This window comes from Pseudopodoces humilis, chromosome 3 (genome assembly GCF_049639895.1).
Source record: "Pseudopodoces humilis isolate 2021_Gansu_Grassland_sample_001 chromosome 3, ASM4963989v1, whole genome shotgun sequence".
Taxonomy (NCBI): Eukaryota; Metazoa; Chordata; class Aves; order Passeriformes; family Paridae; genus Pseudopodoces; species Pseudopodoces humilis.
Window position 1 is genome coordinate 72745928 of NC_142202.1, and position 16777 is coordinate 72762704.

The window sequence follows — 16777 nt, forward strand, 5'->3', positions numbered from 1 at the left end:
ATTTCTCTTTTTTTCCCCTCTCTTACAAAATCTGCTGCTTATACTATTTACTGGGTACTTTTTCCTAGATCATTATTAAAGATAAAAAATAAAACAAGACCTTACAATGATATGCCAGATAATTAATTATAACTAATTTTGTGCCATTTATGTTTATCCTGTGTGAAGGTTTCTGAGCAAGGCTTCAAGCCAGTTGTAACATCTCTTATTGAGGATATGTGATTCTTCTTCAGTGACAAATTTTCATATCAAAAGTGCTATTAAATTCAGGTATTTGTTATCTCCTTGAAGTATAAAATAATTTTCCTCACAATGCAGCCTCAGTGCAAAGACTGATTGACTGCAATTTAAATTATAATTTATTATGCTGGAGTGTCACAGTTTTGGATTTTCACTGTGCTTAATCATGAATAGTTTCAGTCTGTCCAAAGTGACTGTAATAAAATTTTGAGGTATATTATATTACAGCACTCCAATAATTTCTTAATTTTGTCATTTTCATCTTACAAGAAGCTATCATTTTGGCAGACATGAAATTTTATTTGGAAACACATACTTCTTATTGACTGATGCCTGATTATCACCTCTCATTCAAGAATTTCAGGAACAAGTATTTTGTGTAAAATCTGGGATTGCACATAGCATTTTTAAAATCAGTGAGTTGTTCTGTTGTCACTGACCAGAAATCATTGAACTTATAACAGATTCTTAGGTAATTTCCCAGTCATACTGGTTATGCTAAGCAAGTAATTTATTTAGAACATATTTTTACAAAATCTAAGTTAAAAAAATATGCCTTCTAGCAATTCTTCACAATATTTCTTTTTTCCCCTTCCATCAATATTTTTCTTTTCATGGATTACAGACAAGATTGTTGAGTTAAACTGTTGTCCTTGACAGAATAAATATTCTCCCCTTATTTGGAAGGAGGTTAGAAGAAATAAGAACAGTTTACAGTATGGAAATATGACATACATATTATGGTGCACAGAATTCTAATATCCCCACCTTTTTTTACCCCACAAGTGGTAGGAAGTACAGAAGAAAAAGAAAAAAAACTGCTCAGGAACTCTTACAACATAGGCAGAGATGCTGACAGGATGGTTTAGAAAGAGCATTGAAAACATAGCAGATAAGGACAAAGATGAAAAAAGGCTCCTGAAGGAAAAATAAAATAGAGAGAAAGGGCATGGAAAGAGATGAATAGGTACAAGGGAGAGGGAATAGATGGAAAGGGAAACAGGCAGGGAGGGTCTGGAGGGAGAGACCTAAGGAATGGGAGAGGAAGGAAGGAAGGAAGGAAAGGAAGGAGTAGCAGAAAGGAGAGAAAGTGTGATAGATGGAGTGCACATGTGGAGGGAGGTAGGGGACTGAGAGAAGGGTGACTCATCACAGAATTAAGTCTTGGAGGAAAATTCCCAGATTTTATTTAAAAGAACCGGCTAAAATGTACTCTTTCTACTAGGAATTCACCTACTCCAAAATTTATTCATTCACTCTGGATTCAAGAAGAATAAAATTTGCATTCTTCCCAAAAAAATGAAGTTTTGCTCAAAGAGAAACATTTCTCTGTGGGCATTGATTTATCTTTCTCAGTAAAATATGCCATATGTTCTATATGTTTAGTAAGCAATTCCATCGAATGTGCATACACTTGAATTTTCCTTTTCCCAATCTCATCTCCTTGCACCCCAGAGAAACTGCTCTGGTTTTGCTCATGTATAGTAACCGACTCTTTTTCCTTGTTCCAAAGTTTGTCAACACTTTTTGGTGAAAAAATAATATTATCACTTCAATTTATCATATGACCAAATAAGCCATGAAGGCAGCAAGAGTATCTTCCTTTTCTATGAAAATCTTTATATATATCTTTATATGTATATAATCCTTATATACATATATTTCTATGAAAATATTTATATATAGCTCAAACACATACTGTTGTTCTTTTTAAATATCCATATGCTTCAACAATTATTTCTGGTTTTGTCTCTTACTTATCTTTCAATATAACTGTTTCCCAAGATCCTTTTTTCTATTATGTGTTTTAGAGTACTACTCTATTTCCTGTTGAATTTTATTGTCTTCCATATTTCTCTGTAGACCTTTTCTTCTTTATCTCTGTATTTTTACTGATGTATATATTTCCTAGTGTATTATCAACTGAGATTTTACTTTCCAGAAATCTCACGTTGCTTTGTGGTTCCCAAATGCCACCTAATATTCTTAAAGCCATCCTAAATTACAAAGACTTCCTTTCCTCATTTTCAACAGTTCTCTTCAGCCACTACTGACTTATTTAGCTATTACCATGACATCAACTTTTCCATTTCTGTTTCCAGTGAGAAAGACAAATTGCACTGTACCTATTATACTTGTACACAATACTAATTTATTTTTCAAGTCTAATCGTTACTATATGCTCTTTTCCCCAGCTAAGTTGCTAGAGCTCACTTCATGGGAAACTTCATCAGAGAAATCTACTGTCAGTGTATGGCTGAACATTTTAAAATGCAGTTTAATTCTTGAATCACAAGTTTTCCAGTGGGCAACAAAAACGTTGTTACCTAAGAAAGTGTTTCATGACAAGCTCATGGTTTCTGAACTTTTACAAATCTTCCCAATAAGAGAAAATTAATATTTCAAAGCTAGTTTTGTGAGACAAAATTTTGGGAAAATATGTCGCTTACGCTAGCTTCTCCATTCAGTGAATTTACAGAAGAAAGGAAATGCTACTCTGTAGTATGGTCCCTTCCCTTAATTTCTGTTTTTATTTGTGCCCACAATTATCACCTTGGGGCAAGAGCTGATTGAACTTTATCTGAAGATGAAGGAAAACATAGTCCTTACAGAAACAGAACACCAGTTCTAAATGCAAACTACAAGATAGATTCCAGTCGCAAAACCTTTGCCTGCTGATGACAACGTGAGACACTGTAGCTTCCTGCAATTGCCTCTTCATGGTAAGGTGGCTGGAGGGAAGATGATCTGTTTTAAGACCAGGATGGTGTATATAGGCAGGCCAAATGTCTGTACATACTTGCTGAGCTCTTAAGCTCAAATATAGACAATATTAAGCTACATGAGAAGAGCATTTCCCAATTCTTTGCTCTCTCACTCCATCTCTGAACAAGAAATATTGACAGCCAACCAGTCAGGATACCAATTCTTAACTTTTTAGGACCATTTATAAAAATATTGAGCTGAGAGCAAGTAATCTGTTTTACATAATACATGAAATTCTATTGTAAATGTTTTTAGGGGTTGAGTTTTGTGTTGTTTTGTTTCCCACCTCCTTGGAAGCAAATGTCTTACACACCTTCTCAAGACCTTCTTCCTTGAGGCTGATGACATCCAAATCAAAATCTGTCCTTAAGCCATTAGTTTTGTTGAAAGTTATCCTGCCTGTGAGGCCTTCCCAGTGGGCCTATGGAGAAAGAAAAAACAGTTTCTAGAAATAAATGCCTCTTCCTTATTTTTTTTTCCCCCAGAAAAGACAAACTGCTCCTTCCAGATTGGGATCTTTAATTATTCATTTTATGTAAATAATTTACCTTGTGGCTGATTTTTGTTTTTAAATACTTTGCATTTATTTTTTGCTAATTAAATCAAACATTTTTTCAGTCTTCATAGACAATTTTTTAAACTTTCCATGTCAGACAATAGACTCTTCTACTAAATGAGATAAAAGGCTGTTTTATTTTCACTCCTCCATCATTCATGTATTTACCTTTCTGCTTCCCTACATACCTCCCCCTCCCCAATCCCCAAGTTTCAATCTGTTTCATTAATGCTGGACTTCATCTTTTTCTCAGGAAATTTCTTTCAAATAAAAGCTTACTTTTGCAAGATGCTGATTCCCCTGAAACCACACTGAGACAGCAAAAATTTAGGTCAGCGAGCCAGCCTACCTGAGCTTATTCCTCACTTTTAATAAAGTGCAATAGCCTCATTTTTTTTTTATAACTTAAAATCTACCCTAGTTTTGAAGCTATACAAAGTAGGAGAGGAAATAATAATAAAATCATCATCCTAGAAGGAACCAATATTGAAAAAAAAAATACATTCCATTGCAAATAATTCTCCTCATAATAATATTTTGCACATCTAGGTTGAGAAACATTGTTACAGTATGAGTTACAGTATGAGAGATTTGAATAGTCTACAGTGTTCACCTTTAGCACCTTAAATTTCCTAGCTTTACTATCACTATCTATCAGTATCTAAACAGCATCTTGGGAAATTAAGGAGACATATAGAAATTCACCATAGAAAATGAATTAAAAAAATTAATTTAAACCAGGAAGTAAAATTAATTCCTGGCCCCCTTAAACTTATGCCTGTATTCAGCTGCTAAATTTCTCATAATCAGTCTACGGGTTAGGTCAGTCTTAGAGTTTCAGGTGTTCGGGTTTTCATGGCATAAATGCTCCACACAGACCCAATTATCTACAAACATAAGTTTTATTTAGAATGCAGTTATTTCACCTTTCCATATATTTTTTTTCCAAGTAATACTTCAGGTAAACCCATTTTCAATGAAAAATGCTGTCTTGCTTGTTAAACTCCTTATACATAACAGGATGAGAGATGACCATCTACTGAAAAAAAAAATAAAAGGCAGAAACCAAATGGAGTGAAAGCAAAAGAAAATGGGAATTGGGGGAAAAGAATGCAGGAGATCAGGACCCTTTAGTAGTGCCTTACCTCCTTAATGAGACTCATAAAGCGGGTCCCAAAGCGCCATGGTTTGTGGCGGTTGCACTGTAGCGAGCTGACGGTCATCTGTGGGAACTGCTGGACAGCCACCGACACCACGTGGACTGCATCGTACATCAGCGCTGCGTCCGTCTGAAACGAGAACGACATCAGAGCCGTGAGCACAAGGCAAACAGGTGAGGCTGGCCAGCAGAGAAAATAGGAAACTACAAATTAACACTGCTCATTCTGTGAAAGGGGAAAAAATGGTCCAATTGCTTGTGCAGCACTGTAAAATGTAGCCTTGCCTCCAAGTCATACATGAGTTATGTCAGTGATGTCTGGAGAAGGCTGACCTAGAACAGAGCCTAGACAGAGTTAAGAATAAAGTAGGTATTTATTGAAAGGCCTCAAAGGATCCACCTTGGGCAGTACACGAGCCTGGCCAGGACTACACCCAAGATGGACCTAAAAATGGTCACAAAATGGATGACTGGTCGCAAGGTCTCACATTTTTATAAGTTTTGGTCCATCTGCCTGTCAGGGTTAATTGTCCAATCAATGCTTCAGGTTGTGAAGTCCAATCCTTCTTGTTTTCTCTCTTCAGTCCGCCATTGTTTATGCTTTTGGGCCTGAAACTTCTAACGATTGTCCTTAGTATGAAGCTGGAAAAGGATTATTTTTATCTATCTATTCTGTGAAGAGAACTCACTAACACTTAATATGAAGCTCAAATCTACACACTTTGGCACCCCAGAATAGGAAAAATATGAAAGCTAAAACTTAAGGCATCATCAGGATCTTCAGTCAGTTTCAGCTTTTCTCTTTTTAGTGCTGTAAAAAGGGTTCCAATAGCTACTTTTCAGGATCATGGGAGTTCACTAGCATCTGATGACTCAAGTTACTTTAAAAAGCAATACGTTAGGCAGCTATATAAATCACAGTGTGCATGTTTGATTCAAGTTGGTTATTTTCATGAGTGATGCAAAAGAAAAATAGAAACAAGTTGACAAAACTTTAACTGTAAAGGAAAGTGTACAGTTTCAGGAAGTAATGTTTTTTGTTTTGAACTTACAGACAAGATTCCATCCCAACAGTACTCAATTCATTCATTAATAATTTTTAATGTGCATCAGTTCAAATCCCTATGGCAGAACTAATCAGTATCTTCAACAAAACAGAGGTGGATTAGAATTACATCAAAATGCACATTAATTTTAATAGTTTTCATGTCCCATCCTAAATAAATAGACTTAGATGTAGTGTTTGCTAAGTAATGTTGTATTAGCAAAGGACAGAGACAGCCTCTCAGTACACACTGTCATGCTGTACAAGAAAGTGATATCTCTCTCCTGTTCTCCTTGATAAACAGAGGCCTGATAAGCCTCTGAACCAAAAGCATGAGAGGACCTTAGATTCAGCTGGCGGAAATGAGTGCAACGCCATCTGCTCAGCATACCTTAGAGAAAAAGGACCTATTTCTCCTTCTCATTCACATAATTAGTGAGCTGTGAAATTAGTTCTTTAATGGATAGGAAACCTGGAGATTATTGCACTTGTCACAATACAATACAATGCAATACAAAATGAGTTTATATAGTGCCTTTCATACAAAGGCATCCCGAGGCTCTTTACAATAAAACTAAACATAAAAATGCAAAAATATTCTACCATTATAGCACATAAACCACTGTTAAAGAGAAAAATATACACTTACATTTAAATGGCTCTCCCAAGGAGAGATTTCAGAATTCAAACAGAAATAAATCCTAATTTTAAAATAGCCAGTAGAAGAGGTTTCAATGATCTAAGGCTCCAAGCAGTCTATGCAGGGACTCCAAATCAGTCAGAAAATATTTTTGCTGCCAAATTGTTCATTATCTTCAAGGCTTAAAGTGCTTTTAAGGCAAGATGATATTTGACAAGGAGGCAGTGAAACACCAAAAAGTTGGAATAACATGCTGAGTAAGCGTCATGCAAAGTTTAATATTCTAGAAGCAAGACTTGGCAGTAGTTGAAGTCTAGACAACAGCTTTTTAAATAAGCCACACAGTAAATACAACACATAAATCTGGCTCTGAAATGCAAACTGGTTTTTAAATCAGTTTAACTTCTAAAACTATAGTCCTTGTACCAATGAAGGAAAATTGAACTTGCTATAAGACTTTAGCAAGAATATCCCACAAAGAAGCAAGAAATTCAACACCAGCACCAACTGATCAATTAGATGCAAATTTTGAAGCAAAACTGGTAAGACTCGTCAGAAGGAATCAAATGGACATTTTGCCAGATGCAGAATAACATGACTTTCTGTCAAATTCTATAAGCCACCAAACTAGAAATCTGTAAGATGACAAAAACATCCAAACATGTCAAAGGCACGTGATAAGCTCCAGAAGATGCGTGTTTTGATGCAGTGGAGCAGGTTGCTCAGAGATGTTGCAGATGTTCCCATTGCTTCAAGTATTCAAGGCCGGTTTGAATGGAGCTCTCAGCAATCTGGTCCATGGCAGGCAGAGTTGGGATTAGATGATCCTTAAGATCAGATAATCTTCATTCCAACCTCTTAACATTCTATGACTCTATGATTCTGAAAACATGTTTTCAGAACAAAAAAATCTCTTCATCAAAGACAAAGCAAACGAGGAAGAAAATGCAGTACTGTCATATCCATTTCCTATACTCAGTCGACAAGCCCTGTCCTATCAGATGGATAAATCTGAATCTGCATCTACATCTACCAGTTACTACTGTAATTAATATAAAGTTACAAGCACGTCATAAATTAAGTATATCTAGATTTTCATGCAAATATGTTACTAAAATTCCTTTAAAAAGTCTGAAGAGTTCTTCAAATATTCTAGAAGAAAATGCCCTATTCAAACTAAAACAGAAGTAAAAAAATAACCTTGATACATAGTATTCTTATTGTCTAACTGGTTTTGTATTAAACTGAATTGGCTCATTGAAAATTTCAATGAAAGATACTGGACAGTTCACTTAATGCATAGCATGAGCCAAGCTTATTATGATTAGTAAAGCATACATATACTTCATTATTTAATTTTAGTTGTTACACTATTTTTACCTGAATATTATCTGAATAATACTAATACAGTAGGTAGAATAGCTTATAATCTTCATATGCAGCTCATTTTTCTCTTGAAGATCATCTTTGTCTTCCTATCTTTAGTCAGTAAAATTTCATCCTTGTGAAATAAACCCAACTATATTTAAAATGTCAGGCTGTTCATAGGGTTTTGCTCAGTGTCTGATGGTCACTAATTTGTGCATTAATTAAAATGATTCTTAAGTTCTTTCAAGTGTGACTTCCTTAGCTGCATCAAGAATGAAATTAATCTGCAAATGCTCACAAATGTATACCTGCATTTGTTTCCTAGGTGACCATGACAAAAGTATTCAATAAATGCACAGAAGTGAAACAATTTCACATTTTATTGGCATAGTCCTTGAGAATATGTGAACACATTAAAAGCAATTAATATAAAGTCTTTTAATCCATTGTGAAACTCATTTCATCATATGCAATAAATAGGTTGTTACTGACTGGATTTCAGATCACAGTATCCTCTGAAACAAACTGAATTAAGACAACTGTGGTCATGGGTTTAAGTGTTAACAAGCCCATTTCATACTGCATCACACTTTTCTTGCTAAGCTTGCATTTCAGGCACTTGGCCTTCCAAGACTTTTGAACAGAATAGAATGTTGCATTCCCATTTGGCAAAAGAAAAGTAAGTACACAAGGTGGAGCATGTTCCATAAGGAATGAATTTCCCATTGGCCTTTAGAAATTGTATTTTTTTTTTGATGCAAAGTCAGGTTGTTGTATTTGGGTTTTTTTCAACTCCCAATATATCCAGTCTATTCATAGTCAGGTTTATGAAGGACAGAAATGACATTGTACAATTTGGAAAGTAAGAACAGCAGCTATCCTTCTTTAATCTAGGAGTCTGAGCAAGTAGTAGATACTGGAGGTACAATGAACAAGACAGCTTAATCAAATCTCCTCCCTCCCCGGCATAATTGTTTTAGGAAAAAGAAACATTACTTAGGCATCACTGCACAGTAAGGATTTACAGTGGAATACTTACTCATTTCAAATCCATCAAAAATGTCCTATAATCACCTTAGCCCATGAAGCAGTATTTCTCCTTTGATAACTACTTATTCTTCTCTTTTATATTTAGTGGCAATTTAATACACAATACTCAATTATTAGTTGGAAAACCTTGAATAAATGGCATATCTCATAAACAAAAAAGCATTTCCATTTTTTTGTTCTACCACCTGCATTTCATTTTTCCCCATATTACTCTTATATTTTAGGTTATTTTCATTGTGAGCACAGTGAACAGAAGTAGGCCTCTGTCCAAGGTTGGGATTTTTTTTCATTTTTTTTCCTTTGAAGACTGATTTTCTTACAGAAGCTGCCTCTGCTTCCTTTCTTCTGAACAACTTAAAAGAAATGACATGTGAAAAGTCTGATGACACTTAGAAGTCAAGAAGCAAAGACTACCTACAGTGCAGAAGAGGTCTCATTACTGGCACTATCACCTTCTCTAAAGTTTGTCCTGTTTGATAAAAAAGTCTAAAAGTTGAATTTAAAAATTACTGGATATAAACTACAGAAGCAATTTGTAGATATTTTTATTATAGATTCTACTAGTGCTTGATCAGAAAATTTTAAGGGCTAGATCTCAAATTTTTTAGGACAATGTGATTTTAAGCCACAAAACAGAGTAACTAGTAACAAACGTACTTTTTTCCCCAAATTCTCATACAATGTGGTGACAATGGTGCAAACATCATTTTACTTAATTCACTACATATTCTTGATCAGATGCCTCCAAACTCTACTTTGAAATCTGCCCTACAAAGAGATTTTCCTAGAAGGTCCAGAACAAGAGAATAATATGGAGGAAAGACATTTTTCTTTGTCTTTCCCAGGCGTGCTAAAGAACATAGAAACCAAGCATGGATGAAAAACATTACAAAACGAGCAAAAAAGCCCTTATAAGCCCAATAGGAGTCATTTTATCTTACTGATAGAGGCTTAAGTTGTATTAGGTTTAAATATATTTAACAGCCATTAGAAGAACTTCTGCACTAGCCCATCAACAAAAGACATTTCGGTTAGATGATGCCTGACAAATGCAGCATTATGCACACAAATTCCAGAGAGCAAACATACTACAACTACTCACAGAAAACTCTCCCACACTCAAGGCAATTATAATAAGTGAATGAAATTAAGAAGAAATGGCTTGCAAAACTAGTTCCTCCCCTCCTCAGCTAATAAAATCTATTGTCCCTGAAATCATTTCACTTAATTCTCACTTGCTAACACATCCCACAAAACCATTTTGCTAAGTGAGATTTAATAAATCTCTCAGCCTGGGATTAAATTTTACTGTTTTATGAACTGTTAAATTACATTGTATGCTTATTAATGCTCATGTTTTCTTACTTCTTGACACATTCCTAACTCCACTCTGGGGTACAATTAAGAAAAGGGTACAGATATGTTTTTTCATCCCCAAAAATGCATTGCAATAGGGAACAAGATATAAGCACCAGTAATCTATAAACAACACTCACCTAACTTTTTAAGAAAGTAGTTAGCTGCTTTTTTTTTTCTCAAAATGTTCATTAAATAATGTATAACTGCTTAAACTATTATTTAGTATTTAGTAGTCTAGTGATTTTTAACAGGCGGTTGGTTTACGGAGATGTGTATGTGGTTTTAAGTAAACACAAAACAGAAAATTATTTTCTCTATCACCCAAATCCTTACCATCCAAAAAAGGAAATAATTTATTTCATATATTACAAAAAAAAAAAACTTCACTCTAACAAAAATGATCTAATTTTTTTATTCTAGAAAAAGTGAACTATTTAGGTAATTTTATGTTTTAAAATGTAGTTTCTTTCTCAAAAAGGCAAAAGAAAATAAAGGATTTTCTCTTTTGCCTCAATGCCTCCTAGTTTGATGTATAATTTGAAGAGAAATAGCAAAGTGGAACATGCAGAATGACAAATTTTTAGAAAATGCCAATAGAAAAAGGAATAGGAAAAACATTGCAAATGATAGTGGTATGGTTTCCACACTTCTTGTCAGTGCATTGTCATTATATAGGAAAGAATATACATTCTATTATTCTATTATTGTATTACTGAAAAAATAAACACTTGGTACAAAAGTTTGAAGTGGTAAAAGGTTTTTCATCTCTCAGAACATTCTTAGACATCAATATAATTTAATAGAATATTTACATGTTTAGAACCTGGAGGTATATGAAAATGAGTTAGGTGGGTAGCCATTTATTGCAGCTTGATTTTAACTTATTGCCAGTGGAACTTTCAGACAACTTGAAATTTTGTCAGACATAAAAATCTGTTTAGCAAGTATTTTAAACACGTTTCCCTGAAATAAGAATGGCAGCAGTATTTCTCCTATCTGCTTGACCATTGTTTGAAGACCAAAATTTCATCTTAGTAAAAAAAATGTTAAAGATTTAGAATACAACCTGAAGTGAATTGGAAAATTTTGAGTTATTTTTTTTTGACAAGAACACCTTGCCATTCTTGTTAAGCAAGAGTTTAAATATTAATTATGAGAGAAAATTTCATTTAAAGGAATATGATGTGTTAAGGAAACTTCCCTGTCTTACCAGTCACTCATACCACCCGTGCTGGGACAGAAGTCCCTCTGCAGCCACACCATAAATCATTCAGCCTATATGGTGATCTGCATTTATCTGGAAAAATGGAATAAGTACTAACAGAATGGTGATAGGGGAGGGAAGGAAGCCAAAAAATAGATTGATTTCTCATTATATGTTTTTGAAATGTATTTCTTACATATGCTGTTTTCTGTGATTTGATCATGTGGATGTCTCATCGTGTCATAAACTCTACTAACTGAGGAATAAAATTACCTTCAGTGTATTGCTTGCAGTAGCAAAAGTCAACTGACTGCATAAACCTTTGCAGAATGTGTTTATAGTATACAATTAGGAAAAGATGCTATGATGTTTTTATTTAAGTTCTATAGTTTTATTAGTTCTATGTATATATGTTTCTACATATCCCTAAAATAGAATGTAACATTTCCAGGTGAAAGACATTCTGAAGTGCTTTCTCAACCTCCCTTCTGAACTTTAGAAATTATGGCATCAGCTATAATTTTTTTTTTTTTTTCAATAAAATACCCCATCACACTCTTATAGACCTTAGGGACAGATAGCAAAAACCTAATTACAAGGAACAATGGGTCATTATTTGGTCTTTGGTAGTCTATTTTCTTTCAAGTTCAAAAAATCAATATGATAGTGATCACTGCAACTCCATCAACTACATTCACAATAAAGATCTGACTGCTACTATTCTATTAGCTCAGCATTCAAGACTTATCACACCACATGAAAAGTCCTTCTGCATGAACAATTCATAACTAATTACAGAAAGATCCTGTTCAGTATGCAGAGTGAATACCTTTGTACCCACGTGCATCAAGAAAGTACACCTGGCAAAGGAAAGGAGAGGCATAAAGATAGTATAACACCGAGGTTAAATGTAAATCTGATCAAAAATAGACAGAAAGCCCCACACATTCTAAAGAGTGAATCTCTAAATATTTTATTTTTGTATGCTGTAAAAATAGTACAATATTTGAGGATTTCAGAGCTTTCACATCTTCGAATTTGGTAGGTAAACTAACAAAAATAAATGTATATTGACGATTTTGATAAAGGACTTATGAGTATTCATAATAAATTTCCTTCTCCTGCTTTAAATTTCTCTTCTTTCAGAAAGGACTAATGATACAAACTTTAATATCTTCAGCAAAAACGATCATTATATCTACAGCATTACAAACTTTATGTTTGCAGGAGAACAAAAATTGTTAAGCAGTATAAAACATGACTAATCCATGAAAGAGTATACATTTATTTCAAAATATAATTCTGCTTTATGTCAGTCTTTTATAATTCTTTTATTAATTTATGTCTTATGGCTCTGTTCTAAATAAGTAATGGCTTTTTTTCTTTTGAACTAACGTCCCCTTAAAATCAGCAATACCTAAACAAAAAGGCACACTGCTGGCCTGCAATTTAGAAAATCGAACTTTTTTTAGATTTTAAAAGTAGATATTTTATGGGGGGATTATTTAATCTTTGAGATTCTTTAAAGGTTTGGAGGTTTTTGTCTTGTTCTGCTTCATTTGGGTAGCATATCTATTTTGAGTTTCTTCATTGTGTTTTCATAAATCTTTGATCAACTTGTCTGCTATATGCAGATAATAATCTAGACAGATTACAGAAAATCAAATTGATCTTTCAATATTACTCTTTTTTTCTTTGCTATTGTGCCTCCACCAACTGCCTTTCCCTGTATAATTTTTCATTTCAGTGAAGTTCTCTGTTAATTAATATTTATTTCAGAAAAAAACTCTTTATTGTGTTATGATGCTAGTTCTAATAATCAGATTCTCACAAATTGTTGATTCTAGCTTCACAGAATAGACACAGAATTAAATACATTGACATAATTGAATTAGACACTTTTTGTTTTGATTAAAATCTGCTTACACTATGGCAATTTATTCAGTGATTGGAAAGCTGCATTCTGATTTGTGAAACTACCTTTCTGGGCTATCTTCTAAAACTGGCCTCATAAAAGCAGCTATCATTGATTATTATTCTAACACATTAGCCCACAAAAATTTACTTAAATTAAAAACATCTTCAAATTGTGGTGGTTCAGGAAAAGCTGAGTAACTTTTAATGGGATTCTCCATGAGTAATGAAGAGAAGTACCTTGTAAATGAAAGCTTATTTGAAATTTTAGGTACAAAAAAAATTGATTGCACAAATAAAAATAAATTTAAAAATTAAAAATTGATTTTTTTAATATTCTTGAATAGCAAAGTAGGCATACATTAAAAGCATATTTAAAATAAGGCTATAAAAATAAACAAAGTTAAGAAAAATTGTGTGGGGTTTATGAATATGAACTTTTCTAAACTTACAATTCACTTATAATTCAGTGCTAAAAGGAATACAAGCATATTAATCAGAACTCAAACTGATACTGCAATCATGTTAGACATAGATGCTCTTTTGGTGAATATAAGAACCAACTACAGTCTTCATAGTGATCAGACTTTTTTTAATATATATTTGAAACTTGGTATGTTCATTAAAATTTGTAGCAATATACAGAATTCAAATTCACACAGTGATCCATCCTGAAAATTTTGGAACAGACTCTAAGAGCAGTTCACTTTCAAAGGGATATTTATATCATAAAGCCAACTGATAGTATATAATTTTCATAATTACTAAACCAAAAATAGGAATTGAAAAAACTGAATATTGTTCCAGCTTTTTCAATACTCCATCAGGATTCCATCCATCAGGGTAAGAGTCAAATTACTTCACTGCATCTAAATCTACATTTAAAAACATGTCCAAGCTTATGCAGAAGTTTTAAGAATTTCTCTGCATGTCTCCAATTAATCTGATAAGAATTTATTTTTCATGAAACATACATGTACCTCTTAACTATGCTTAAGCAAGATGTAAAAACATCTTTTTCATACCATTTATCTTAATTTTCAGAACATTGTCCATGTCTGAAATTGCAGACTCTAAGAACAAGAAAGAAGAGAGGAGAAGAGAAAGAAAATCAAGGAAATATAGAAGTATTTAAGCTCAGTATCACAAGGATTCCTAGTTTTTTTCATTCATACTCACAAACAGCTCTCCTAAAAAAAAGGCCTTTGACAGATAAAGCAATACATATATAAATGGAAGAGAATATTGATCAGGTATAGAAAATTTACAGGAAATAATATAATATTTTTATGCTCCCTGGATAGTGAGCAAACTCAAAATGTAGTGTCACAAAATTAAAATCACGAAGGAACACATTTCACCTAGATGCCTAAGTTTATGGTCTTATTGAAACGGGCTGTTTCGCAAAGATTCCTACACAGAAATAAATCAAATCAGGTTTAAAATTTTATCATCTTATTTTCTTCATCTTCAATTTCCTATAAAATTTTTCATGGACAGTGGAATGATGCATATTCATAGAAGGAAAATTGTTTCTCCTGAAGTTGTTAGTCTAAGACATTAACTTCTGCCCTTGATAAAAAATTCCAGATACCATAGAGTGTAGTAAATGTCATGGTTGTTTAGAAAAACCTTTCCTGACTGGTCATGAACAGCTCAAGGCAGCAGGCAGCATACAAATGATATCTGCAAGACAGTAGTTTCTTCATTTTAATGTGATTATCTATTTTATCTCCTATTCTAATGAAACTGGGAAGGCCCGAGTAATCTAAAGCTCAAAAGGTAGATATTTCAAAGTCTCAAAGTTATCAGCATTTGATTTCTTTACAATTTTTAATCTAATATTTATTTTAATCTAATATTTAATTAAAAGTGCAGCAAAAAATTATATTAGTTATAAAAATCAAAAAAGCCATTGAGTTCCAAGGAGGTACAACTATTCCCAATTTGTCAGAAAGAAAGCAATGTAAGAGAATTATTTCTTCAGTGAATTATTTCTGCATGAGTTTTTTATATTGAAATATCTGATAAGAACGAGTCTATACATACAATGTAGTAACTTAAGAACTTCAACCCCACAGAGCTCTAGTTCATCAAAAACACTGGCACAGGGACAGTGAAATTTGACACCAGGGCCATTAGTAGGACAAGACTGACAAAGCCTAAGTAGGAAGCATCTTTTAATCGCTTCTCAATTCTCATAACTTCTTATTATATTTTCCATTGAACTGCTGACTTTCTAAATGATGTGGAAGAGTTTTCCTCTTGCAAGTGTGTTTCCACAAAGTTGATATATAAGAATCTGCTTCCATAAACATTTAGATGAATTAATTTGACTAAAATCAAACACTTTTTACAGGCTTGTTTTGATATTTAAACAAGTATTAAATCTATATTATTTGCTTCCCTTTCTCTATATAGTTTTTTCTATGTCTGTTTTTGCTTTAGTCTGTCACCAAAACATAAACAACACTTTCCCACTCATTTCCCTCTCATTAAGATTTTTCTCACAATAATTTTTGAAGTCTTCATCACTGTGATATACTTGCCACAGATTTTACTTTTGAACAGCAGTAAGCTTTTGAAGTGACTCTCCTGATGTGCAACACCACAGAGCAGTGCTCTGGTGCACATCATGAAGAGGTCTCATAATGCATAGGCTCTCTTAAAATAAAATTCACTGAAAGATGTGATTGAGGGCTGTACTTTATTTGCTCCATCTGCTAATTGGCTTTGTCCATAGGAATGGACTAGCAAGAGTCTGAAGCAAAGTAGCTGGAAATAGCAGAGTATGAAATAAGGAGTGTCAGGTTTTTGGCACCGACAGCTTTGCTTTATGAGTCTGTCTCCAATGGGCCTTTTCACTTGCTATTGTAGCCATGTCATAATTAAATTCCAGTGACCACTTGAGAAAATCTGCTGCCATCTTCAGCTTTATTCTCTTTTGTTATTATTCTGAAAATATTATCTTCATGCCACCGCTAATTCTAGTGTGCAAATCCTGACCCTGTTTACTCAAAGAAAAAAATTCACCCACCTCTGACTTAAAACAAAGAATAACTTTCTGCCCTGAAAGTATGGCAGATACTCATTTAAAGTATGAGGAAATAAAAAATAATAAGGCGTTTTCAACTCTACAGATATGAAGAATGGAGAAGCAATGTGTATATGCAATTTATTTATAGAAGATAATAGCTTTTTATACTGGTCAATAGAGGGTTGAGTTGAAAGTCATTTGTCAGACTGCACAAATGTATAAGAATTGAAGATGGGAATGGTTGCCTTTGGCTCTAACTGTTAAAAACCAGTTATCAATCTTCATCTAAGTCTTCAAGGAGCTTCTCTTGGTGAGCAATCGATACTGCATTTGCCACAATAGCTCATTTAATTATTTTCATCCTAAATATCCTGTCAGCAGGGGGAAGTCTTCCTGATTTTAATTAATTTTGAGATCATTGATTTTTTTACCTTTTCCT

General features: G+C 33.6%; 1 protein-coding gene across 2 annotated transcripts in view; it reads right to left on the reverse strand.

The window, feature by feature from the left end:
- The window catches only part of GRIK2 (glutamate ionotropic receptor kainate type subunit 2), a 364036-nt gene that overhangs the window by 166070 nt on the left and 181189 nt on the right, over positions 1-16777 (reverse strand). For both annotated transcript variants that reach the window (XM_005518233.2, XM_088052479.1), the window contains 2 exons: positions 4708-4851; positions 3320-3427 (listed from right to left, as the gene is read on the reverse strand). In XM_005518233.2, coding sequence (XP_005518290.1) covers positions 3320-3427; positions 4708-4851 — 252 coding nt within the window. The remainder of the gene's footprint in view (positions 1-3319; positions 3428-4707; positions 4852-16777) is intronic.